Source organism: Lichenostomus cassidix, chromosome 3 (genome assembly GCF_008360975.1).
Source record: "Lichenostomus cassidix isolate B80296 chromosome 3, HeHo_3.0, whole genome shotgun sequence".
Lineage (NCBI taxonomy): Eukaryota > Metazoa > Chordata > Aves > Passeriformes > Meliphagidae > Lichenostomus > Lichenostomus cassidix.
The window spans coordinates 35,871,652-35,897,320 of NC_139483.1; the positions used below are offsets into that span (position 1 = coordinate 35,871,652).

A 25,669-nucleotide genomic window follows, 5' to 3' on the forward strand; every position below is an offset into this window, starting at 1 on the left:
CTCTGTGACAACGCAAACATTTGCTGCCAGGCTCGCACTGGAGTGAAAGGCAGCTTCCATGAATAGAGAATAGTAAGAACGGAGTCTATTATAAGCATCCAAAGCATTGGAAGATGCTGGTGCTTGGGATGACACATCGCTGGGACAGCACTGTCAGCTCCTGGGTGTCTGGTTGTGCCGGGGCTGGAGGGCTCCCGAGGCGGGGACTGGCAGGCGATGAGCTGGATAGAGCAAAGCTCTGTTGCAGTCCCGGTCCCTACCAGCCATGTAGAATCCCTGTTTACCCTCAGTGTAAGATAAACACAAACACTTGTCATGGTTTAACTCCGGTCAGCAACTATCGGTCAGTGTCTGCTGAGGAACTGTACTGCACATCACTTGTTTTTCTGGCGTTTTATTCCTCTCTCTGCTTTTAATTACGTTTATCATCGTTGCTATTATCATTAGTACTATTGCTCTTAGGAAGCAGCAATAGCAAGGCTGCTGCTCAAGGGCGGAAAAGCCTGGAGGTGAGAGTGGCCACAGCACAGGCAGAGTACTCTCTAGCCAGTGATACCTGAACAGGGCAGTGGTTGCACGGTGCAGCTCCTAGACAAGATAAAGCAATGAAACGGGTGTAAAGCTTGTGCAAAAAGCAGCAGAAGATAGGGCCACAACTGGAAACAGAGCTACAATAGGGTTCTCCAGCCATATTTTAAAAGTCTGACCCTGTGGCTGCATTTTGAAAAAGGGGTAATTCCAGGTAGAGGGAGAAGAATTAAAATCCATGAATGCGGTACTTAACTGTGAAGAGTACCTCATTCTTCATAATGAGGGCTGGGTTTGTAGCGCAGCTACATCCAAAGCATCCCTGACCACCTACTTGAAGCAGCTTTGTGTACTACATGTACAGATTCTTGGGGTATTATTGCAAGGTATCTCACTCAGCAGCTAGGTGTTATCCTGAGAGCCAAGAGTCCAAAAGTCAGGCACCCTGATGCTAAGTGTCGTAGTTTCTGAATATTTTACTTAGCTTGCCCTGAAACGAAACTCTCTGCAGCTGGTTATTTGTATGTTCCGATTTTCTGTGAAGCCACAATGAAAATCTATCTTCTTGCTTTCATTAGTGTTAAGCTGCAGCTGAATGTAATAGGTTTTATGGATGCTTTGCACCTCAGAAAACTTTCCACTGAAGAGGTGAATCCTAGTTTTGATACAGTACATCTATTTCTCAAAAGTCTAACCAGGAAAATGTGAATAATAAAATCCTCTTATGTAAGTTGGGTATTAAAAGGTAAATCTTACAAAGCTGTTAGATATCATGGTAATGACTGAGACTGGAAAGCACATGGAAAAAAATATTTCCGTATTAAAAGCAGGTCTTGTGATGTCCTCATTGAGTATTTTTTAGGTGGTGGAACAAGGAGGATAAAAAAGAGTTGGTTTCTCTTTCTGTAAGCTCTGCCCTCCAGAGCACTGAATGGAGTATGTCTCAATTTTGGCATTCCTTGTTTTGAGTACTTGGTTTGCAATCTCAGTGCCGCTTTTTTCCTTGTTGCTGGTGGGTATGCAAATACTTTATTTGCATTGAACATGATTCAAGAGTTGAGTCAGGAACTTACAGGAGGCAATGATGCCTCCTAGCTATCCATCACTGTGTGAAATGGGTGATTTTCAATGAGTTTCCCTGTAAGAAGTAAACATAACAAAAACATGGGAACAACAACAATAACAAAACCACAAAAACAAGCCCCAAACCAACCCACCCCTATAGTCCTACTAGGCAAAGATGCTCTCCAATTGGTGAGGAAACCAGGTATCTCTCATGGCTGAAGCAAAATGAGCTGCTAGCTGGTTTTCACAGCTGGATCCCAACCCTGCTCACCACATGCGCTTTTAAATGACTTGTGAATTCAACTTCAGAAATTTTATAGCAGGCAAAAGCTTGTCTGTCCTGGAAAGTTCTGCAATGCTATCTATGCTGGCCTAGAGAAAAGAGGCAGCATCCCTGGTGTTGATGCTGCCGAACTGATAGGGTGGATACAAACATGGGCGGATGCACTGCCATGAGCAGCTGGACTCAAGAAGTCCAGCTTGCTCTTGCAGCATGACTTGTGGTTAGAAGCTCCAATATCTAATAAGGTGTGGGTTACACAAGGCTCATTTCCTGCATTTAAAAGCATTCATAATAGTCCTCTTCTGTGTAGACTGAGTGTAAGAAAGGCTGAACTGCAGGTTGTCCCTCCACGCAGGAAATAACAGGAAGTCTTTCCTGTACTTGGCCTATCTGTCTTTATGGAAACTGTGGGAAACTAATTGTGTCTGAGATCTCTGCTGCTCTTTGGGGATTGATTAGAATCAGCTAACAAGGTCAGGAATTATAATAAGGATTGATGTGTATAGTATGACTGCACAATCTTTTTCCTCTAGGAAGCCACATGAAAATTTCTATACACAGGTTAATATAAGCTGACAGTTTATTTAAGTATGGAAACTGAAAATGAAAGGTACTGATGCAATGCATTGTTGTAATGAAAAATGTCCTAATGCAGATGCAGGTGTACCCGTTTAAATAGGCCACTGGGGCAGTGGTGCTGAAAATCACACTCACTGCCTGTGTAACTAATCTTTCTGGGCAAGCTTTTCTTGTGTGAACTAACCCTAACTGTGACCCCTGCCATCTTCTCCTCTACCTCAGCTGTACAGTGGATCCACTGTTTTCATGTAGAAACTTCCACTTTCCTGCAAAGAAGCCACATGGCACTCACAAATGGAAACATCCTGTTAAAACTAAACCCTAGGGCCACAGTTATTTTTAAAATAGAATAATTCTTTAATTGAATAGGTATTAGCAAAAGAGCTGTGTGAGATGAGTTACAGGAATTTAAGCTCCAGACTGTCCAATTTGAGCCTTTACAAAGTCTAGTCCATACAGAAAGAATACTGGCTGAGATACCAAAACCTGTTTCTTTGAACATGTTTACTCTTTCAGTATACTTTATTTTCTTCAGCAAGTCTATGATTACTAATCAATTATGGTGCTTTTACAATTTTTAAAGAATATCATTCCTTTAACAAATACCAAGGATCCCACCATACAAAATGTTTTCCAAATTACTCTTTTCAGAATTACACCAAATATTTTCACATCTGCTGACATCCACAAAATTAATACTCCTTACACATGTGAAAATATTATTTCTGCATCTGTTTTAAGTGTTCAACTAGAGCCTACCTGTGAGAAGGAGAGGATCCTTTGTTTCTCTTTGCACACATATCTAATAAAAATGAGACAGATTTATTTTTCTTGTTTTCTTAAAGCTTGACAAAAATGAAGAATTCTGCATGGACCACTTTGGCTCCAAACTTTGTGACTCAGGTGACTGACGTTAGATATAGCTACACTGCAGGTGACAGAGCAGATATTTTAGACACACGCACAGACATGCATGCACACACATTCGCACACATACAAACACCTACCCTGAGGCAGGAGGAAATCTTGCAGCTCCAATTAAACATGGTTCAGAGTGTGACAAAGCGGCGAGGGCTTCAATGGCACCTTGGAAATGCAGAGATGCAACATCTGTTACTGGCATGGTCATGGGTGTACGTGGGTGGAATTCCTCCAAGATCTTAGGGGAAAGATCACTTTGGAACTGCAAAGGTAAGGGTTGTTTAGAGGGTACTCAGGAAACTGCAGAAAAGCTCAGATAAGAAACTGCAGAAGAAAAATCTTGGTCTGAACACTTGGAAGCTGGAGTAGCACAGACCGTGTAAAAACAAATGCTGTTTATGCGTAACTCTGTTTACCTTGAGGAAGCACAGCACACTGGCTGCTCTCCAGGTCTTCAAGGGCAATACCTAATCTGCATATGTAGTTACACAGACATTTGCAGTCAGAAACAAATCACACAATTATTCTTGTTGCTTGCATATGTGCATTTTCTCTCCTAGAAAAGGAAGTAACTACTTCAGCATGATGAGGACAAGGCTGCTTTATGCCACAGTGGTGTATAAAGATGAGCTATGTGAGCCTGCCATTTCAAACTGTACACAAACTCACATAAAATGGCAATCCCTGCAATAGGTGTGGTCCTCTTGATGTATCTTGTAATTAATTCTGTAGCAGTGTCCTCACCCTGTGTATGGCTGCATCCTCACCCTGCCCATAAAAGACAGCAGCTTTAAGCCACACTTAGAGAATTCATCCTCATTCTGCCAAGTAACAACTCTAGTTCCATTGTCAAATTTACATTGAAATTAGCATTTGATTATCTGTTCAATCACACAGAATTGGAAAGGTCATTTAAAAAAACTTTTTAGAAGACCCAGGAGAAATACTTATCCTTATACATTGCTCACTGAAGAACACATTACCTGTGCAGCTCCTCTTACCAATCCCACACCATGGTATCCATACTGGAAATACAATGCAGGACTCAACTCTCATCTTGATCAGCTATAGCCTTCTCCATCCCATGTTCTCCTATGTGCTGCTTTTTTAAAGACAGCTTTATCTGATGGGATAAACGGAGCTGTTTCCCAAGAAGGGTCTATTTCCCAAGAAAATTATGGGATAAACCATGGTTTGCGTGCTAGGAAATAACTACCATGCAACAATCTTTCAGTAGGGTCCTTACATGGATAGTAGATACAATTTTTTCAATTTCTCTGTAGTCTGATGTATTTGAAGAGCAGATTAGGGTCAATTTTTATTCTGTATACTTTAGTAGAGCCCACTAATGATTCATAAAGGTCCTGCACTTTAGAGATACTGTGTGAAGTATGGTTCCTGGTCACTTAATGGTTAAATTCAGTATTCCGCCTTATGGACTAATACTCTGTGTCAACAAACTCGACTCCTCAAAAAGAGAGCTAACTGGTATTCTGTACTATTGCTTTCTTTCTCATAATGAGCCAGTGGTTGAGGAAATAGATTTTTAAATAAAAAGGCATTAGCTAAAAGCTAATTGGGTAAAAGCTGAATACTTACAGTTTTTGTAAATGTCTGTTACACACATTAAGGATTGAAAAAAAATTGAACATCGTTTTTGGTACTAAATTGCAGAAAGATATTGCATGATACTTGATAATAGGAAATACAAACAGCATTAGTAGCTCAGGACTTAGAGAAAAGGAGTGAAAGAACCAGGCAAGATCTTGTTCAGGTTTTGCCTTGGTCTGTGAAATATCTGTGATGTGACTGCAAAAATACAGTACACTACAGACTGCTTTCTGCCACTAAATGGAGCAAATCTGTGTTCTGTGTGAAAAGAGTACAGGACACTGTATTTCCTCTGGTTTCTTCCCGCTGACCTTTCTTCCCCACTGAAGTGATGGTTTAGGGAACCTACATATTTCCAGTGTCACAAGAGGGGACAGGTCTTAGCTCTTCATTTTCTATAATTTGTCCTGATCTTGCTCCCAGTGGCTTTCCTTGATTTCAGTGGATGCTGACAGCTTCAGAACTGTCTGTTGTATTGAGAAAATTGTTACTGGTTACTGTAGCCTCATCACGCTCTGAGTAAAGAACTTTTTCCTGCTATCTAATCTAAATCTACCCTCTTTCAGGTTGAAGTCATTCCCTCTTGTTCTATCGCTACATGCCCTGTAAAAAGTCCCTCCCCAGCTTTTTTGTAGGCCCCTTTCAGGTACTGAAAGACCACACTGAGGTCTCCCTGGATCCTTCTTTTTTCCAGGCTGAACAACCACACCTTTCTCAGCCTGACTTCATAGGAGAGGTGCTCTAGCCCCTGATCATCTTTTTGGCCCTCCTCTGGACTGGCTCCAGCAGGTTCACACCATTCCTATGTTGGGCATTCCAGAGCTGGATGCAACACTCCATGAAGGGTCTCATGAGAGTGGAGTAGAGGAGGAGAATCACCTCCTTTGACCTTCTGTCCATGCTGCTTTGGATGCAGCCCAGGGTCCATCTTTGCTTCGTGGCACAAGCTGCCCCATGGTATCTTCCTCTCTTCTGTTCTTTGATTCTGTGAAAAACAAGCCAAGGCTAGGGGATAACTAGGGGTATGATAACAGGCCATGGAGCTGGTCAGCAGTCTGAATCCAGAAAAAGATGGTGGCAAATCAAAGTCTCTTTATGCAGGCAACTCCTTTGTAGTCTATGTGAAACTGCATTGCGAATTTGCAATTGCAATCGACTTCCTTTGGAAAAAAATCACTGCAATAGATAGTAGTTAGCAAGCTCTTACAAACCATTGGCAGGCTGTTCTGAAACCAGTCCTCAGGTTCCTTGAGCATCACATTGCTTGAAACTGCGGGGTCCCTTGTCACCAATTTAATACATTCAGCAAACACGAGACGAAGACCTTGCTTCAAATACCTCTCCAACAGGAAACTGTGCTAAGTGACCTTATGGCTAAATGCCCAAATGGCTCAGCCAGAAATTGGGCAGTACTCCCACTTGGCCCTGGAGGAGTGAACCTCCATGAGATGGCTGCCTAACCCTGGTGATAAGATGGTACCTTAAAAAAGCCTCTAACTGTGGCCTCATCAGAGGGCTGCCTGCTTCACAAATCCCTCATGAAAAACTGTTGGATACAGTACCCAGAATGGACTGTTTTCTGAGAAAGACTGACTTTATAGCTCAGCACTAGAATTGCTTTAACTAGGCATGTAGTTGTTTTAGAAGGTATAAAACCCTCAACAATGAAGTTTTATTGAAAATGCAGTAAGAAACACAGAAGTACCAAGCCTGAGTGCAATACATGTGAGGTAATTTATGTGTGATGTATTAAAAACTCATGGGGCCAAAGGGGCTGGGTTGCTGTTAGGAGCCACCTCCTGCTCTACAGAGAGTCCTCAGTGTCATCCTGCTGTCATTTGTCACAGGAGTTCAGGTGCCCTGACCTCAAGCCATCAATGTGCACACAGTGAGCAAAAAAGGCTCACTGTGTGCACACACACAACCTGGTGTGAGCCCAAGTCCTCACCAGCTCCTGAGCTCAGCCCCACCTCTTTGATGCAGGTTCAGCACAACCATTCTCAGAGTGATTTGACACTATTTAATTTCCATGCTAGCAGTATGTTATTAATCCTACAAACCACACTGATGTATATTTTTTCCCAACCTGGATAACATAGCTAATGTCATTTCCTACACATCGACTCCCAGATGACTAAGAATTACTGGTCCAGGAAACTCTGAGCTCTGGGATCTGTCAGTCAGTCACCTGGCAATTCAATCATAAAACAGTCTACGTAAGCACTCAATCTACTACTTTTTACACCTTTTTTTGAATCACAGGTGCCTCAAGTATTAACAATATAACTAACAAAGCCTGCTTCCTCCTAGGCATGGTATTCATAATGGTAGCATGAATCAGAATTGGCTACACTAACCGCAGTAAATCGACAGCACTGAGCAATCCCATTTCATTAATAAGAGCATCTCATCACCAGCTGCTCCTTGGAGACAAATGGCTGCATCTGGCTTCCTAAGCATTGTCTTCTCTTGCCACCCCCAGGGACTAGTAGCATTTGAGACATCAGTGACCTCACAGTCTGAGTTTGTTTGTACACTGGAAATGGCTCATCTGTCCTGATGTCTGATTTCCTGTCCCTTTTCCTTCATAAGGGGAATCACAAACAGTGAAATAAAATTGTTTTTTAAAAATAAGTGTTTTTTCCAACACAGATGGAATGCCAAAACCCATGGCTGAAAAATGTCCACCTCATACTAACATTTCTCCAAGACCTACATCAGGCAGTATGATACCATCCTGACAACCATTTAAAAAGTTTGTTGCTGGAGGGATAACTTTCTACTTAGCAGGTATGAAATGCTTTTTCCTCTCTTATTTCAAATACCTTATTTAGGCAAAGAATTTAACCCCAAAACCAATTCCCATGCACTGGCACTAGTCAAATGATTGCAATCCTAAATGGATTCTCCCTCCTGCATTGAGTTGTGCCTAGGGGCCTTTCCCCTAATCCACTTGGAATTATTAAAACTTCTACAGAGGCAAGGAGATTTGCCAGTCCTCAGTTTAGTGCAGTGTAAGGATCTTACAGCTGGTGTTACATTCACTCACCAAGACACATGGATTTTCAAGCAGCAATTCCCTGCACATGCAGGAGTCTCCATCATGTGAGAAAACAAGTGATGTTTGCACAACTGTAAAGACTTCTGCATGGAGTGGTAGGCTTCATCCAACAGCCAAAAGAAATTCCTGGGCTCCTGTGCTGAATCCCTGTGTATCACAGATGGAAGGGTCCAGCTGCTTTCATAACATTTTGTGGATTTTGTCACTGAGTTTCAGCTCTTCTCGAAATGGAATAGGACCTTGTGGGACTATGATGTGTCTCTGAAAGTAACTTGCCCTCTGACTGTGTCTGTTACTACAACAGAGCTCACAGGAGTGAGGGAGGAAATAGCAGCCACCTGGGTCATGACAGCTTAAGGGTATGAACAGTCTTCTGCTAAACACTAGACAATGTGAAGCACAATAAGCCTTTGTAAGAACTGCTAAAATATTGCTAAAAATACTCCACAGTGAAATGGAGGCAACAAGTGACAGGTTTCAGCAGCAGAAGCTGTTTAACTCTGTGGATTAACTACTTTATTCTAAATATCCTTGGGAATCTAAAAGCCATTTCTGAATTAGGAAATGGAGGCAAACAAATAGACAAGATGCACCTTCTCACAAGAAAGTAGCTCTTGAAAGCCTTGGCCAAATTTTTTTACTTAGAAGCAATTCAAGTTTGTTTCACATTTCTTTTAGTTTCCTGTGTCCTAAAATTGTGCCTAGAAGCTTGTTTTGAAGAGTGCATTTTTGGAAGCAGAGTCATCAGTACTTTTAAAGTAATTTAAAGAAAATTACTCTATATTGGATGCTAGCAGCAAATGGAAGCCAGCACAGTAATGGCAGAGGGAGTGGGTTACCATAGAGCAAGTGCTCAGGAGGGAAAACACAGTAAGGTAAAACTTCCCTGAATTCAGATGTCAGCCCTGCTGATTACCTTGCACTACTGTTTGTGGCACTCAAGCTGATAAAAATAGAGTTATTAAGAAGATCCCTAAGTATTTATGGAACAGTTGATTGCATCAACTTAATTGGACAAGAGCAGAATTCCTTAATGTTGTGCTCTGCTCCCTACCTGAGTGACTTCAAATCACTTTGGGGAAGGTTGTGGCATCTCTCTTTGGGGTGATTTGGGGCAGGTGGGAATGGGATGGACCTGCAGCTCTGGAGAGGGAATCTATGGCCTGACCTGACATGTATCTGGTGAATATAGGAGCCTTTCCTTCAGATGGCTAAATATTTGTCAGGCCATGAACTATAAATAGGTATAAATATTTAAATTGCATCAACCTGGTGTAACACCATGAGTTTCTGTGACACTAGGTACTGGCTTAAACTAGAGGAGACTGTGGCCCTTTATCTGTGCTTTGCCAACAGAGCTGAGGGGCTTTTCAGCAGACAGACTGGGAAATCTCACAGGAGCACTTTCAGATGTTATTGGTCTCCTGTCTGTCTTTCCTACCCGCTTGAGTTATTATTGATCCTGTGGAAGGCGAAGGAGCAACATGTGCCTGTGTCCTAACTGTCCCGAGGTGCAGGCCAAATTTTCCAGAAAATCACCCCCAGAGGTGAACTGCTCAATGCTCACTATTCATGGGAAAAGACAAGTGACAGAAGAAGGGCAGGGCACTCAGACAGGCACAGGAGTGTCTTCAGCCACTTCAGCAAAATTCTTCAGAGGACGTTTGCCAAGGTCCTCGCTGACATTGGATCTATGCAGAAAGGTATAGAAGGTGCAACGCCTGACTTCTCACAGTTAGCTCTCCCGAGGAGATGGGAGAAGGCACAAATATGCAACAGATCTTAAAATGATTCTGAGTAGTAAAATGTGGCTACAGCACGAGGTTTCAAACTTTGATGAACTAATAAGGGTTTTAATGCAATTTTTCAGTTTTGATTTATATGCTACACACACATATATACACCTAAAGGGAGGTTGCAAAGCCAGCCAGTCAAAGATGGTAATACCAGATTTAAAGTGACATTTGCAAATTCACTGTCTCCTCTGTGGTTCTTCTGTTACACAGGTTTCAGTTCATGTCTGCCCAGTCCTTTTTCCACAAGACTCTGTCACATATTCAGAACAAAGACCAAACAAGCCTTATTTAACAAGGAGATGTTTAAAACTGTTTTATCATCCTTGTTCAATGTTTGTGGCAGCAACACTAGCTAATATTTATGGTGTGCTGTTTAAACCCTCGTGGGCATTTTTAATAATACTGTCATGGTGTTCAAGTCCATTTTCACAAATTGTCTGTGAATTGAAGCCAGGGGCATGAGTCTGATCCTGTCATTGTTACCCCAAGTGGTGAGTAATTTCCTTCATGATTACTGGTGCTGCTCTTCAGAAAAAGAAAAGAGAATTCAGGTCTGATTTATAGCTGGCATTTTGTGCTTCTTCTAAATGCCCCCCTCCTTGTACCAGAAGGGTACATGGGAATGTGATGGTCATCATCTGGGATGAGTTAGGTTTCCACCAGAGATATAGAATGAACTTAAAATTGAATTCAAAGAGGAGGAATCAGGATTGTCAATGACAGAGGGGTGTGTCATTAAGTTCAGATATTGTTCTGCAAGTGCAGTTTTTCCATTACCTTTTTTGCAGTGTCCAGTCACATCAATCCTTGTGTGCAGTTTCTTTTAGTCATAATGCTTGGCACTCCTGGCTGGTAGAGACTGAAGTATGCAGAGGCAGCCTGAACAGCAGCAGAGGAAAGAGATGATAAAATTGTTTTATCATTCTACTTAACAGCTTCCTCTATACTATAACACAGGACATTTGATAACCCAGCCATTTGTGTGCACAGGGTCAAAACATTGTCCCTTAGCTATAATAGCTGTCAGTGTAATTAATGAAAATTACAGTGTTGGGATCTAAGAGATTGTAACGGCAAAAGGAAAAAGCATGCCTAATACTTTCCATTATAGCAAAGCTCTTCCAAATGTGTGTAATCCTAGACAATTTTCAGCTTCCCAACTTCAGTTTTCTATCGCTGCTCACTCTTTGAGGTACAATTCTTGGTGAAATTAAAAGATGCTTTCTTTGTTTATTTAAGGTGATAAGAAGCTAAAACTGAAGCAAAAGTATCTCCTGGGGTTGGTTTGTGTGCTTTTGTTTTTTGCTGTTAAATGAGAAATATTGAATAATATTTGGAGCAACTGTTGCTCCTCAGCAATTTACTACAGAAGGTGCTATTTTGTCACAGAATAATTCTGCCAGAGATTTCTGCAAGTACACATGAATGCATTTTTCTCAAGGCCAGGCAAGTCATCAAATGTGGGTAGAATGCAGTGTTTTTAATTTCCTGTGTTGGTTGATGTGTTTATAACAATGTTCATTGTTGATGCAAAGACATCAACATTGTTGATTCAAAGAATGAATCCTGACTGAGGTGTTGCTTCTGTATTTTTGGTAGTTCAGCAGGCTTTTGTTACCACCACTTAGGAAGTTTGCAATTCAATATTTGCAATGCCTGTAACTAGGAAGTAACAAAGGGATAAAGTTGTACATAAAAAGCTTATTTTTTTCTTTCTCACTAAAGTAGGACTGCACAGGATCTATAGCTATATGAGAAGATTTTAATATTATTACATTTGCTCTCAGTGTATGGAAGTCTTAAGATCTCCAGAAACAGTAAACCCTGTTTTGGAGAAATGGTTTCTGACAAGCCATTGTTGTCTGTAGAGCAGATGCACTGAAACCACTAACCTGGTGGTACTGCCATTTGTTAAAAATGTTGTATGTGTTTTTGAATAATTTCCTGACCAGTGAAGTGGTTTTGTTTTCTTTCTGGGAAAAAAAATCTCTAAAAGGGCTTAGGAGATTTTTAAAAATTATTTTCTACATAAAGAAATGAGAAATTTATCCATACTATAGAGTAGTATATATTCCAAGAAGCATATAGAGGGGATAAAATCATGCCTGATATACCTCCTTAATATTCTCCTCAATATCTATAGAATGCAGTTTATTTAGTCCCTGTTCAGAAGTATAAGACAGAATTCTGGGGAAAATGCTTAAATGTGCATAAATGACTGAAAAGGCAAAATACTGTTTTACCTTAAGGTTTCTTAGATTCTACAATAAAGGGTGGAAAAAGTTTTGTCAAAATGTGTCTAATTTAAATTTTTTTTTAAAGTTATTATCTAGCAATATAGTATATATTCTGCCAATCACCATACTACAATGATTTCAATAAAAATGAAGCAAAACATACTTCTAAGAATCCCCCGAGATGTTAAACTAAATAGGATAATACAAGGATGTGATTATGTGGCAGTATTTCAAACACTGGCACTTACTGATAAAAAGCCATTATAATCCCCTCTGGAAACTCGTTCTATTCCCTCCTGGCTGATAAATGGGCCCAGCCTGGAATCTGGCAGACAGAACAGATCACTGAAAGCCACCTTTACATCTTTAGTGCTCTCATCTTTCCCCTTTGTGTTTCATTCTTTGAAGCTGCATGAAGTGATAAAGTTGGTTCTATAGTCCCTGTTTCACTGGGCTACTGCCACTACAGAAAATAGTTTGCCTGCAGTCAGCTGTGACACAGATTACCTCCCTGGTGAGTTGGGAGGTGCAATGCCTTTGTCCTGGTCATCTTTAAATAGTAGCCAAAAGCAGGCAGGCTGCTGCCGGTGTCATCCCACCAACTTGAGATATTTAATGAACATATCCTAGTTAGGAGCATGGTTGCTCCAAACTTCATCTGTAGTCGAGAGATACAGGCAGACACGTTGTGTTGGTTTGAAAACAAACCAGTGGGAGTCCAGATTGAAATTGAAAATAAGTGAAATAATACAAGGAAAAGCACTGACAAAGTCAGATACAACCTAACACCCTGTTAGGGTGGTAGTAGCAGTCCAACTGAAGTAGTCCAGTTGAAGCGGTGATCCTGTGAAGGTCTAGTCTCCAGCTGAAGATCCAGTGGTAGCTCTTGTCCTCTGGGAACCCAGTAGACAGGGCTAGCTCAGGCAGTTCCAAGGCCAGGTTATATCCAGGTGGGAACACCTGGTTCCTCCCTCCTGGGCAGAGCATCCCACAATGGGATAAGTCCATGAGTCACACGGTGGGTCCCTGATGGCTCATTGCCTGTCATCCGGAGTGGGTCATTAGCAGCTGATAGCAGCTAATGGCCCACAGCTGGTGGTAATAGAATACTTAACTACATCTATATTGCAACCTAGGACACATGTGGTGAAAACGAATCAGATAATTTATATAATTTTCATCACTGATGTGTTTTAATTAATGCCAACCTTATTTTCCCCATGACTCAGTTGAAACATCACTCAATAACCCCACAGGAAAGGCCCAGCTTTTGGGTTGAATGTAACAGACTTCTTAACGCTTCCTCTAGAGTCCCAAAATAGGGGGTGGAGTGGGTGTGTGTTAATACATTCACCAGAACCACCTATCCAAACTTATGCAATAATTTTTCCCTTAGGTTAATGGGGAACTTCTGATCTCAATTTGAAGTAGAAATTAAGACTGGATTGCGCATGCTTAATGCTTTGTGTAGCCATCATTTAATGATAAAATGAGGCTGTTTAGCCCCCTCAGCTTCATCTCTCTGATCTTCCTCCACACTAGCTTGGTGAGAATTTCATGTAGCTATCTGGGGTTTAGCCTACCTTCCTTGCTGTCCCCATCTGTCTGTCTGTGCAGCTGTCTGTCGGTTCTCCCACTAGAGGCTTTTCAAAATTAGCCAATTTTGCTAAGTAATTTATAAAAGTAGGCTGCCAGTCAAGTACAGAATACCTGTTAATGCTCACACTGAGAAAAAAAAGCCCTTAATCCTTAGTTCAAGTCATGTTTGGCTCAGAGAATTAGGGACCCAAGGCAGGAGGGGATGTGTGGTGCTGTGACCACAGGGATAGCAGCATCCTGTGCTGGTCAGTGTAAAGCAGGGTTGTTGCACTGGGTCTGGCTGGTACAGACCTGATCCTCCTCTTAGCAGCCAGTATGGTTCTGTGTTTTGGATTTGTGACTAAAAGAGTGTTGATAACATATGAGTGTTTTATCTGACACTGAACAATGCTGGCACAGCATGAAGGCTTTCTATTTTTCCCACTCTGCTACCTCATTGGGAAGGTTGGGGCTGCACAAGAGGCTGGGAGGAGACACAGCTGGGGCAGCTGACTTGAATTGGCCAACGCAATATTCCAAGGCATATAACATCATGCCCATCAATAAAACCCAGGAGGCTGTCTTTCTAAAGTAGCCATTGCCCAGAGACTGCCTGGGCCTCCATCTGCTTGTGGGAGGTGGTGAATGATAGCTTTTGTATCACTATTATTATTTTTTCATACCTTCAGTCTTTATCTTGGCCCGTGAGGCTTTTTCTTGCTTTTGCTCTGCCTACTCTCTCCCCCATCCTGCTGTGTGTGGGAGTGAGTGAGCATTTGGGTGGGTACTTAGTTGCTGGACAGGGCCAACCCACTGCATTAATCTACATCCACATGACTTCTACCAACAGCAGCACAGATGAACCTTGAGGATGAAGAGCTGAAACATGTGTGGCAAACAATTCAATAACTTGCCACGCTGGAGGTATTCAAACCCAGATGCATTGAACATAGCAGATTTACAGTGCTGTAAAGTAGTAAAAAAAAAAAGCTCATGTAGCACATGGAAAAAAAAACATTTAGAATACAAACACACGAGAGGATTATCAAAGGATGTTCCTGTACTTGCTCACTTTGCAGAAACTTGCCTGTGTCCTGAGATGCAGCAGCAGCTATCTAGAACTGTATAAATGCAAAACCTTAGAAAAATAAAGCCATAAAGAAGGTGTAGACAACTCAAAAATCAGAAGCACATCACTTGGAAATGAGGTGAAGAAGGTTTTGGGAGAGGTGGACCATTGTAGGATGATTACGAATTGCCAGCATGATGTCTCAGTGAACAAGATTTATGATCTGCATGTGTCAGCAGTGGTTCCACTAGGGACATGGAGGAATGAATGCCACAGAAGGTGGTGGTGCAGCCACGCCTGCTGTCATATGCCAAAGTCCATCACTCATACTTGGTTCTAGGATGTTTAGAGAAATGTTTATTCAAGCTTTTAAGCTTGGCCCATTAAGCCTAATAAAATGTGTGAGGTGGAAATATGACTGCTGTCTACTCCACCCAGTCAGGGAACAAAGGGAATAGGAAACACAAACAGGAACATGAAAACCTTAAACTTACCAATGATATTGATATAAAGATAAATAATAATAAGGTGACTGTTAATACCTTGGTATGAAAAGGTTTCTCATCACTAGCAGCTGGGATCATGTTGCAGAATTGCTTTGCCATGAAAGCAAGTGGGACTTAAAAATTGCTTGCCATGGCAGTCTGTAAATTCATGGAAAGGCTTACATTACAAGATGCCTGTGATAGTAGGTGGACACAACAAACCCATAAGAACTTTATACTCCTGAGGTCTTAATAGCTTGAGAGGGAAAGAAATTAGGTGGTGCTAAGCATCAGGAAAACCTCCTGGTATGGACATCTCTCTGGTGATGGCACTGACTAGCAGAGGAAGCTGCTGGATCTGAGACAATAACTGCATTAATAGGAAAGGTTTCTGGAGCTCTCTTTCTTCTTCCAAGCAATCAAATAATTCATTGAATAGTTCTCAAAGATGGATTTTTCATTTGGAAGTAGGTGAACACAATGCTGTAGGAACAGATATGAGGGAACCTCATAAGATCATCTTATCTGTCAAGGCTTAACTGCTTGTAAAAAAAGTTCTCCCATAGTGGAGTGAAGGCAGCAAAAACAATTATTTCTTTGGGCCAAGCAGTGCTACTCAATAATAAGTATACATCATTTTTCTGAGACTTGCTAAAGCTCTGCTAAGGCCTTTGAGAATCTAATACAAATGTCTAAATAAACACAACTAGCAAAATACTCTGATGTTTATACTGTTTGTTGGAAACATAACAGAAAAGTGACTTTGGGTGCAGTCATTACAAAGGGCTCTGGATCATGGACATCTTTGTTTTTTGAAGAAGCAAATGTATTGATTTAAAGTTTCTCAGGGCCAGATTTTTCCATACTACACAGCATTCAGAATCAGATAAAACATTTCAACTGTTCTCTTTTATGTATATGCACCATCTTTGCTTAGATGCTCAAAGAAGGTATTTTTTTAAGAGTACACGTGATCATGACCTTTGACTACCTGGCCTTTTTTTGGGTTCTCAAGTGGGAGCTGAGCACTTACAAATATCAAGCATAACAGTAATCTGTGCCCCAGGTCACCCAGATGATGTATAAGTAGTTGGATTGCGCCAGATATCCCTCATTGCAGAGGTCTTTTGGAATGAGCCCTTCCTGAGGAGGAAAGGGGCTTATGAATTTTCTAAAGTGGCAAAAGCCTTAAAAATACTCCAATATAATAGCGTAAGTAAATATTTGAATTTGCTGATTTTGTATAATGCAGTGGTCTACCGAGCTGGTGTCAGGTAGGTCTGTGGCATAGCTGTACTGGAACAGCTAGAAAAATAGGCTTTCTGTTGTGTAGACTTGGCTTTACATTTTTATTTGTTTGGTTCCACCCTGGAGCTCACACAATAAAGAGGACTAAAAGTGAAATGCCACTGATTGTTTTTAATTTGCGTGCAGTAAATGTCACTGAGAAGAGATCCTTACTTCAGGAGAAGATATTCTACCATGCAGGAGCTTATTGCTAGCACTGGTTTGAAGCCTATGTTTGCTTTCTGTAAAATCCAGCAGAACGAAGCAATAGGAATGGCCTTTATCATTGTAGTTTTGAAATAAAGCAAGGACCTGAGTGATTGCAACTCAGATAATTAGCACCTTAATATTTGCTAAGCAAAGCCTCAATAATATTGTGGTAAAATGTTAGATTCAGTTACATCACCACTAAAACTCAGAAGCTTGAATCAAAACTGATTTCAGCTTCATTAACTGACTGAGTTTAATGTAAATATCACAGTCATTCTGGCCTTTGAGAAGCATACTTAAAAAGAAAAAAAGCAATCCTGACATTTGTTGTTTCACTGAGTACTTTAAAAATGTCGGTGTAGCTTAGTGAGGTCGTTTGGGTTTTTTTTCTGATTTTTAACTCCATCAGCTGTGGAAAACATGGACTTCAGCTATTCATCAAAAAAAAAAAAAATCAAACCCTTTGACCACATTGTGATCACTTTACTTTGGAAAAGCACAGTGCAGAGCTTTCCAGGTTTAGCTTCCAGGCATAAACAAACTCAGTTGGCTGAACCTATTCAGGAGCATTTAGCATCCACTCTGAGAAAAACATTGTATTGGCCCCAACAGAAGAAGTGTCTGAATACTATTTCATTGTATTGATTGCTACTTTCCATTTTAGCACTGCTTTTTGAGCATTACTTAAGGCCATCATTCAACCAGTTTTTGGCTTGGTAACCAGCAGCTGAAGTTGGCAGGCTGTCAGGATTACTGTTTCTGAGGCAGACAATACAATCACGGTACCAAGTAAGAATGCATGTACAGTCTGTTGCTTCAGATGTGCTTACCTAAAGGTTTTTAAAACCAGTGTGCCATCACTGCTTGATGGATTTTAGTTTGTACCAAAATGAGGTGGAGAAAATATGAAGTGGGCAGGAATATATTTTCTAGATGAAATATTTAACTAACAAAGAGACAAAGATGAAACTGGGACATCAAGTTCTCCCAGAGATCTCCTATGCACTGCTAAAATGTTGAAGTTAGTGGTGTCTTCAAAGTCTAAATTAGTCTTACCCCAGTGAAGCCAGCAGTAAAATTCCCAGTGGTTGAAAAGGATGTCAGGTTAGATTATTGTTCTTTATGCCACTTAAAATCCTACCTTTAAAAAAATTTCTTCTTTGTGTCCCTAATATCACACTGCTGTTCTCTGGACCTTGAACCTCAAAGTTGCTTCCTGCTTCCCTAAGCTGGTGTCATCACCATCCCAGCACACAGGTGGCCTCCACTTTGGGGCAGCCAGACTTTCCCAGTTGTGAGGAAAAGGATGATGTGTGTTTGAGCTGTTGCCTCCATGTAGTCTAGCTGTACTCTCTGGACTGAATTCCCTGACTGTAAAATACAGATAATGGCACTTCCCTGCCTACATGGATTATGTGAATTCCTCAAGCATTCTAGGGATAAAAGCCAAAAAAGTAAAGTAACAGGTGATGTCTTGCTGCATATTTTATCTACTGGCATAGAACCATTATTCCATTATTCAGAAAAATGGAGACAGAGACAAGAAAAACAAATTAAAAGCAAAGAAAAAAGTGCTATTAATAATAATGAAGAAAAATGAAATGACATATGGCCTGATTTCTAAAAAAAAAAAAAAATCCTACAGATACACAAAGCACTACATTAAATATGATTCTCCACATGATTAAATGACCTTGTCTCAATTTGCCTATCTTTCTGCTTCCTTAGAGCCACTGACATATGAGCAGAGACTATTCAGTGTGTGTACTCCAGTAGTTCCCAGACAATCAAGCTGCTTCTTGAGCATTAAACTGTCTGAAGATGGGACACACACAGCTGGAAATCAGTAGGTGATACACAAGGGGAACCACATGGGAAAACACATAAAAACCATAAACAAATAAACATAATAGGAACCAGTAGACAAACATGTTTGGAAAAAGGGAGAGGTGCTTTTCTAGATTTGCTAATTAGAGATAGAAATATTTCTTTAAAACCTGTAATTGTCAGATAAAATGTAAAATAGTATATTTGTCTTGTTTACTCACTGTTAATGCTGTGCTGTCACATATATCTGGATGAAGCTATTGAAGGACCATCAGGGACCACTGGACATGAGGTTTCCTCTCCTGGAAACTTTCATCCAGTGTTGTCTTCTTCAGGCTTTTCTGTTGCTTAATGAGGAACTGAAGGAAGCATGAGAATTTTGCTGCTTGGAAACAAAATCTAGCTATTAAGAGCTACTGCAGCTCTCTGTCTCTGTGTAGGGTTTCTTTCCATCAGCCGTCACCATATGTCCTATTTTCAGCTGGGATAACGGGCTAATTTTTTTCCTAGGTGCCATGTTTGGATTTAGTATGAGAATAATGTTGATAACACACTGCTGTTTCAGTTGTTGCTAAATAGTGCTTAAATCAAGGACTTTTCAGTTTCCCATGCTCTGCTAGTGAGGAGGTGCACAAGAAACTGGGAGGGAGCATGGCCAGGACAGCTGACCTGGACTGGGCAAAGGGATATTCCACACCATAGAAGGAAATTTCCAGCTGGAATTAAATATTGGAGATTTTCATTGTTATTATAGAGCAGAATTATTATAATGATAATTATTATTGAATATTTAAGCATACATCCTGTACTTAATTCATTTAACACACAGTAAAGGATCCCAGATTGCAGTACCAAGAACAAGTCTGTAGTTGTTTTAATCTGAAAGATGAAGAAGGTTCAAGGTAAAGAGAATTCAATTAACAAAGCCAAACCTTGATGTGAAAAGATACAGACTCCTTTTATTTTTTTTTCTGCTTTATAGCACCATAATAAATCACCTTCTTAGAACCTACAGTTAAATACCATTGTTTCCAAAGTGTATTGCTGGGAGAGAACATAAACCCACAAACTCTTGAAAACTTTCCATCTTTTTAAGGCCTCAGGTTTGTTTCCTTCTTGTTTTGTGTTTGAGTCCTGTTTCTCTTCGCTAACCCTCAATGGCTGCCCAGACCACTACCAGAGATGTGCATGCCAGCCCAGAGGAAGCGTTTGCCAAGGCTGCCTCCATGAATGCTAGCAAGCAATGACAGTGTTCAAACTTTCAGAAAAGGCAGCAACCAAGCCAAGAGTGTGCAGGAGCACACAGAACAGGTCCTGTGCATCCTCTCAGGAGCTGCACCCAGTCTCTGGCGGGGATGTTGCCATCACACCTCCAGCCATGAGCAGAAAAACTTAGCAAGCTCCACCATAAACATACACAACAGATCTCTGAAGCTACTAAACCAACCAAAGAGCTAAATTTGAGTGAGGTGAATTTCACTCTGGTATTTCAGAGCTGAAATAAGAGGAGCAATGCGAATAGACATTGAAAACTTGGTTTGTTCTGTTCTTTTTTGTTTCAAATTGCAAAATAAATTAGATTTTTTTTAAAGTTTTATATTTTTTTTAAAAATTACATTTTTCATGCAAAAAAATGTTACCAGTGTAGGACATTTTAGGTCCAATTCACACATCTCTATAGGAATTCCAGCACACTTACACAGTCAGCAGAGCATTAATCCTGATTTTTCATGCCCTTTAAATTGTGGAAAGTATGAGAATCTTAAGGAGAAATCAGATTTACAGCCTGTACCATCTCAAAGTTTGTGCATGTATGCATGGAGACATATAGTATTAACACAGAGAAGATCAGGACATGTTCCGTTAAATTCTGCAGAATACACATTTCTTTCTGGCAGAGTGTAAAATCTGGACTGTGTGAAACAACCTTGAGTCAATGCTGAAACTCCATTCCTTACTCTCCTTTCCTGCCCTTGTTTACATCTTAGACGAACGTTCATAATCCCGTTCTCTGACAAGTTCTCCCAAGAAAGAGGTGTTTCTATTCCAGCCTCATGACTCATGCCTGTCCTGCCCTTCCCAGGCCAGAAAGAAATACAGGAGCAACTCTGTAGTCCATTGACTCCCACTGACCTCGATCCAGGGGTGTAAATTACACACTTCTATGTAACAATTAAAACATTAACATGTTAGGTCAGGCTCTAACTCAGTGAAACTGCCTTATAGTGAATAAGTTCTTCTTCCTATATGAGAAAGACTCTAAAAAATTAAAAAAAAAAGGAAAGATTCAGACTTCTTTTATTCTGAATGCTTTTGAATATGAAATACAGTGATAAACTTCAATGTAACGTGATCAGAGTAAAAGGAGGCATTGTTACTTTTTCCCTAGCCTGTTGGAAAAAAGCCATATAAATTATAAAATAGACCCAGATATAGGAAATCAAATAATGAGATCATCAAAGCTCACAGTAAAATATCCCCATTAAGACAATATACTTAAATGAGCTACATTGTGGCATTCAGTTGCAACCTTACACTTCAATGTAGCTATTTCTGCATACATTTTAGTTCAGCAATGCCAAACAGGAAAATTACCTTTAGGAAATGTCCATTGTCTTCTCATTGCCACTTCCTTTCTTTCTCATTTTTTAATTCTACCAGTTCACTCTCACTAATTTTTTGTTCTCATACCTTCATTCTTTTGTTTTCTCACACTTTTAATGTCACTTCGAGTTTAGACAGATGAATACTCCACTGCTTTTAGCAACTAGACATTTTTTGTAGTGAGCCTGGGATTTTTTTTTTTTTTTTATGCCTCAAGCTTCATGCTCTGCACTGATATAAGGCACACCCGTATTTCCAGGACTCTACAGTCATGCCATACAAAATATTAGTTCAAACTTGATAAAAGAAGACCATGGTTGTGGAATTTATTTTGTGCTAATATTATGTCTTGATCAAAGGTCTAGCCTCCCAGCTGGGAGTTTGAATCAGTCAAGGCAATGCAGGACCCACCCAACATCTTTGTACTCACTTACTTTGTATTCAAATGAACAAAAGAAACAAAGCTTAAAATTTTGACCACTTTATTTATTGTGCTTTCCCCCCAAAACCAAATTGTGCAAATCCTTACATCATGGGTTGGATGTGGACATTACCCATTTCATTTCAGAGGAAGACACCGACGTGAAGACCACAAACAGTAAAATTGTGCAGGCTCGGAAATGCTTTACTTTATTAAACTTTACCTACTGTGTTAACATTGTAAAATGAAGCTTTCCCTCTGCCCCACACTAGAGCAATGAATATATTTTCAGAATCATACTCATATTCTAATTCAATTTATGACAATGATGGCAGAGAAAAGCCCTGAGAAGTCTCCTTCCGCCTCACTTTGCCATGTCCAAAGCATTCCACAAGTACAAGAAAAATGAAGCCCTGTGACAGTAGCTTAAACAAGACTTAATTGGATCCAGTCACCACTGTAGCAACAGTCATGCATAGGGCTGAAACTGCACCCTTAGCTAATCTTCCCATGGTAACAAAGTCTATAATGACTAGGTAGACAGGCTTTGTGTTGAATATCACAAACACACAAGCACAAGTGTGGCATAAAGCTGGGTGTTTCCATGAGAATTTAATTTGAAAAGAAAACTCTTACAGAAAGCCTGCTAGGAAGAAACCCTGAGAAAACACTTAAGAGCCACAGTCTTCCCTCTGCCAAAAATGTTGTTAAGAAATACTGCCTCAAAATCAAAAATTGTGCGGAATGAGCAAAGAAGTGGTCAAATTAAAAAAGCAGATGATGCAGGAAACATCTTCCACCTCCCTTGATGCTCACACACTCACACACACATGCAGACTGCTCCCTCTTGCAAGAGTTATGGATGCCTGACTATAAATGTCAAGTAAGGTTCCTCATGGTAACCTTGTCTACCCTCCATGTTGACAGACTGCACAAGTTAAAAAAGTTGGAATTTACCCCTCTTTGTACCATGATGAGCAAGTCTGTCCATTAAAACAATTGTTCTTTTCACTTAGTGGATTAAAAACCCTTGGCATAACTTCAATGTGATTTTGGTATGATTGCATGTGCAATAAAGCAAAAAAACAACAAACTAGGCCAACTTCTGAACTCTGTGTCCCTAAAACCACTGGGAATTTTGTTTAAGCAAGGGATTCATAATTTGTCCCTGATGAAAGCAAGCTTTAGCAGCAACGTGGGCTGGCCTCAGCCCTGCTACTCAAACCAGTGATCTCCCATGCAGGTTCTGTTCCACTCCAGGCCACAGTTCCAGCACCACTCAAACCTGCACTGGGGGCGAGGACATTTCATGTGCATGCAGCCACCTGCAAAATAGCAACAGAATGGCTTTGGTACTTGGCAAACACTTAGAGATGTTAATCAACAATTAAGAGCATTAAAATAAACTTTCTTAGACATTAATTTACTCACAAAGTAAATTATTTAATAAAAGAAAAGTACGAACTTGAAGAATACTTCCCTGGGCTTTCTAAAACCTGCTGCTCCTCTCTTATTGGGCTTTAATGTGCTGTTCTCACTTGTGGGACTGCAGGGGTTGGAGGAAATTAAAAAAGACTCTGCCAGGGATGGGGAAAAGAGAGGACAGTCTGTGGCCTCTCAAAGCAGTCATGGAGCTATTTCCTTAAGGTTACTCAACGCTAGTCCAGCTGTGAGCCAGAAGATGAACAAAATTAAATTCTTTTTTTGAATTTGGATTCAACAACTGCAAGATTTGCAAAGTTAGTAAATCAGGAGATACAGACTTTGGGGGCTGACTGCTGATTATACAAAAATGACATTAGTAATTTAAGTTGATTTGACGTTTTTAGTATCTGAAACAGCCTTATGATCATATCAATGCTTCTTGATACTGGGATTCTTACTTCTCTATACCATGAGAGCAGCTTTAATCTCTCTGCTCACAACCTTGATCAAAAGTTTATTTTGTAACATATAAAACATTAACATTGTCAAAGGTCATTACAGAAATACACTTCCAATGGAAACTTTGTAGCTTACCACACAAAGAGATCTCTTGTATAATTCAGACTGAGAGAAAAGCATGCAGTATGAAGAAATGCTGAAATGGTTCATCTTGGTTTGATTCCAAATGGTGATGGGAGGTACATGGAGTGTGTGTTCCCTACTGTATGAGCTGCTACTCTTACACCACCTTTTTTATAAATGCCACTCCAGAATGTTTCTCAGAAGGCAAAAACAGCAGGAGACATAAGAATTGGTTTGTTAAAACAGGCCTGCCTGCTTCACCTGACAGAGAGAGAAAACTACTTGTGATAGTAAGGTCTATTTGTCAGTTTATATCTTTGTGTAAGAAATGCGATGTGCCAGAAAAATTTTTATCTTATTTAAATGTAAACATACAAATGGCCAGCCTCCGTGTTATGGTTTATTCAAAGTTTAGATCCAGTCCTCTCTTACAGTTTGTTTTAAGCCATCACCGGGTAAAACTCATCTCAGTCCTGGGTCAGGACCCAAACCCCAATAGATGCCCTCTGTCAAAAGTGTGCCCTTCTGCTAAGCTATATAAATCATGTTGTTCTCTACTACATGGCAGGTGAGATCAGCAGTCAAGAATGGAGAGTGCCTCAAGCAACCTGACCTACAGCTTTGTGAGTACAGCAGTCCTCTGAGAGATGTGGATGTGTGTTTAAACTCACTAGGACTGGGGACTGAGCTGTGGGAAAGCATTTCTCTCTTTCACTTCAGCTGTTAGAGGAAAGTTATTGGCATCCAGAAATATTCTACAATGCCTGTAGCTTATACAGGCTATTACAGAAAATGTATTGGCATTGTCACTGCCCCTTGCAAAAGACAGTGCCCACAGAACATTCGGGGAATGAAAGCAACATTATTCTCCTGTGTGGAGTTAGTGTACTCCTCCCAAATGAGAACTGCTGGCAGAGCTCAGGACACAGCTGACAGTCTCTTGACAGCAGCTGTACTTTGGCAGCTCTGAAGTGCTTCTTTCAGTTTACAAATGGCAGCCCAGAAGCTGGTATGTGCAGTACCCGTGACCAAAGAAAAAGGCAACCACTGCGCTTTTTAAGCTTCACGCCTTAATTTGCAAAATGACAGAATCACTGAGGTGGGAAGGTCCCTTTAGAGATCATCCAATCCAAAACCCACTGCTCAAAGCAGGGCAACTAAAGTGGGTGCTCAGGATTGCATCCAGCTGTGCTTTGAATAGAATAGAATATCCTAGTATCCTAGAATAGAAATTCTTTCTGGGTAACCTGTTCTAGTCTTCAACCACTCACATGGTAAAAATATTTTCTTGTGTTTAAATGGAATTTCTGTTTCAATTTGTGCACATGGTTGCCTGTTTTTTAGTGGGCACTATGAGAAGAATTTGCCTCTGTTTTCTTCGCTCCTCCCAGCAGGTATTTATTTACACAGTCCTTTTATCATCTTTGTAGCCCTTCACTGGAATCACAGATTCATGGAATACGTAAGATTGGAAGGGACCACAGTGGGTCAGCTGGTCCAACCTCCCTGATCAAGCAGGGTCATCTCAGAGCACATGGCACAGGATTGTGTCCAGATGGTTCTTAAATATCTCCAGTCAGAGAGACTCCACAACCTCTCTGGACAATCTGTTCCAGTGCTCAGTCACCCACACAGTAAAGAAGTTCTTCCTCATGCTTAGGTGGAACTTCCTGTGCATCAGTTTGTGTTTGTTGCCTCCTGTCCTACTGCTTGGCAGCACTGAGCAGAGCCTGGAAACATCCTCTTGGCTCCTCCCTGCAGACACTCACAGACATTGATGAGGTTCCCTCTCAGTGTCTCTTCTCAAGGCTGAACAGGCCCAGCTGCCTCAGCCTTTCCTTGTAAGAGAGATGCTCCAGTGCCTTAATCACCTTTGTCACCCTCTGCTGGAGCCACTCCAGGAGCTCCATGTCTCTCTTGTCCTGAGGAGCCCAGAACTGGACACAGCATTCCAGATGTGCCTCACCAGGGCTGAGTGGAGGGACAGGATCACCTCCCCTGACCTGCTGGCAATGCTCTTCCTAATGCACCCCAGGATTCCACTGTCCTTCTTGGCCACCAGGACACACTGCTGGCTCATGGACAGCCTGTTGTCCTCCA

General features: G+C 40.8%; 1 protein-coding gene and 1 long non-coding RNA gene across 2 annotated transcripts in view; both read right to left on the reverse strand.

Moving 5' to 3' along the window:
- Positions 1-836: 836 nt before the first annotated feature.
- Positions 837-19,035, reverse strand: LOC146439472 (uncharacterized). Its single transcript, XR_014850804.1, has 4 exons — positions 18,759-19,035; positions 10,622-10,723; positions 3,463-3,638; positions 837-1,666 (listed from the first exon to the last, which is right to left on the reverse strand). It is a non-coding gene; the product is annotated as an uncharacterized LOC146439472 (long non-coding RNA).
- A 2,571-nt stretch (positions 19,036-21,606) lies between these two features.
- PRKN (parkin RBR E3 ubiquitin protein ligase) overlaps positions 21,607-25,669 on the reverse strand; it is a 681,963-nt gene continuing 677,900 nt past the window's right edge. The window contains exon 12 of the mRNA XM_085055318.1: positions 21,607-22,887. Within this exon, the coding sequence (XP_084911444.1) occupies positions 22,778-22,887 (110 nt within the window). The 3' untranslated portion in view covers positions 21,607-22,777. The remainder of the gene's footprint in view (positions 22,888-25,669) is intronic.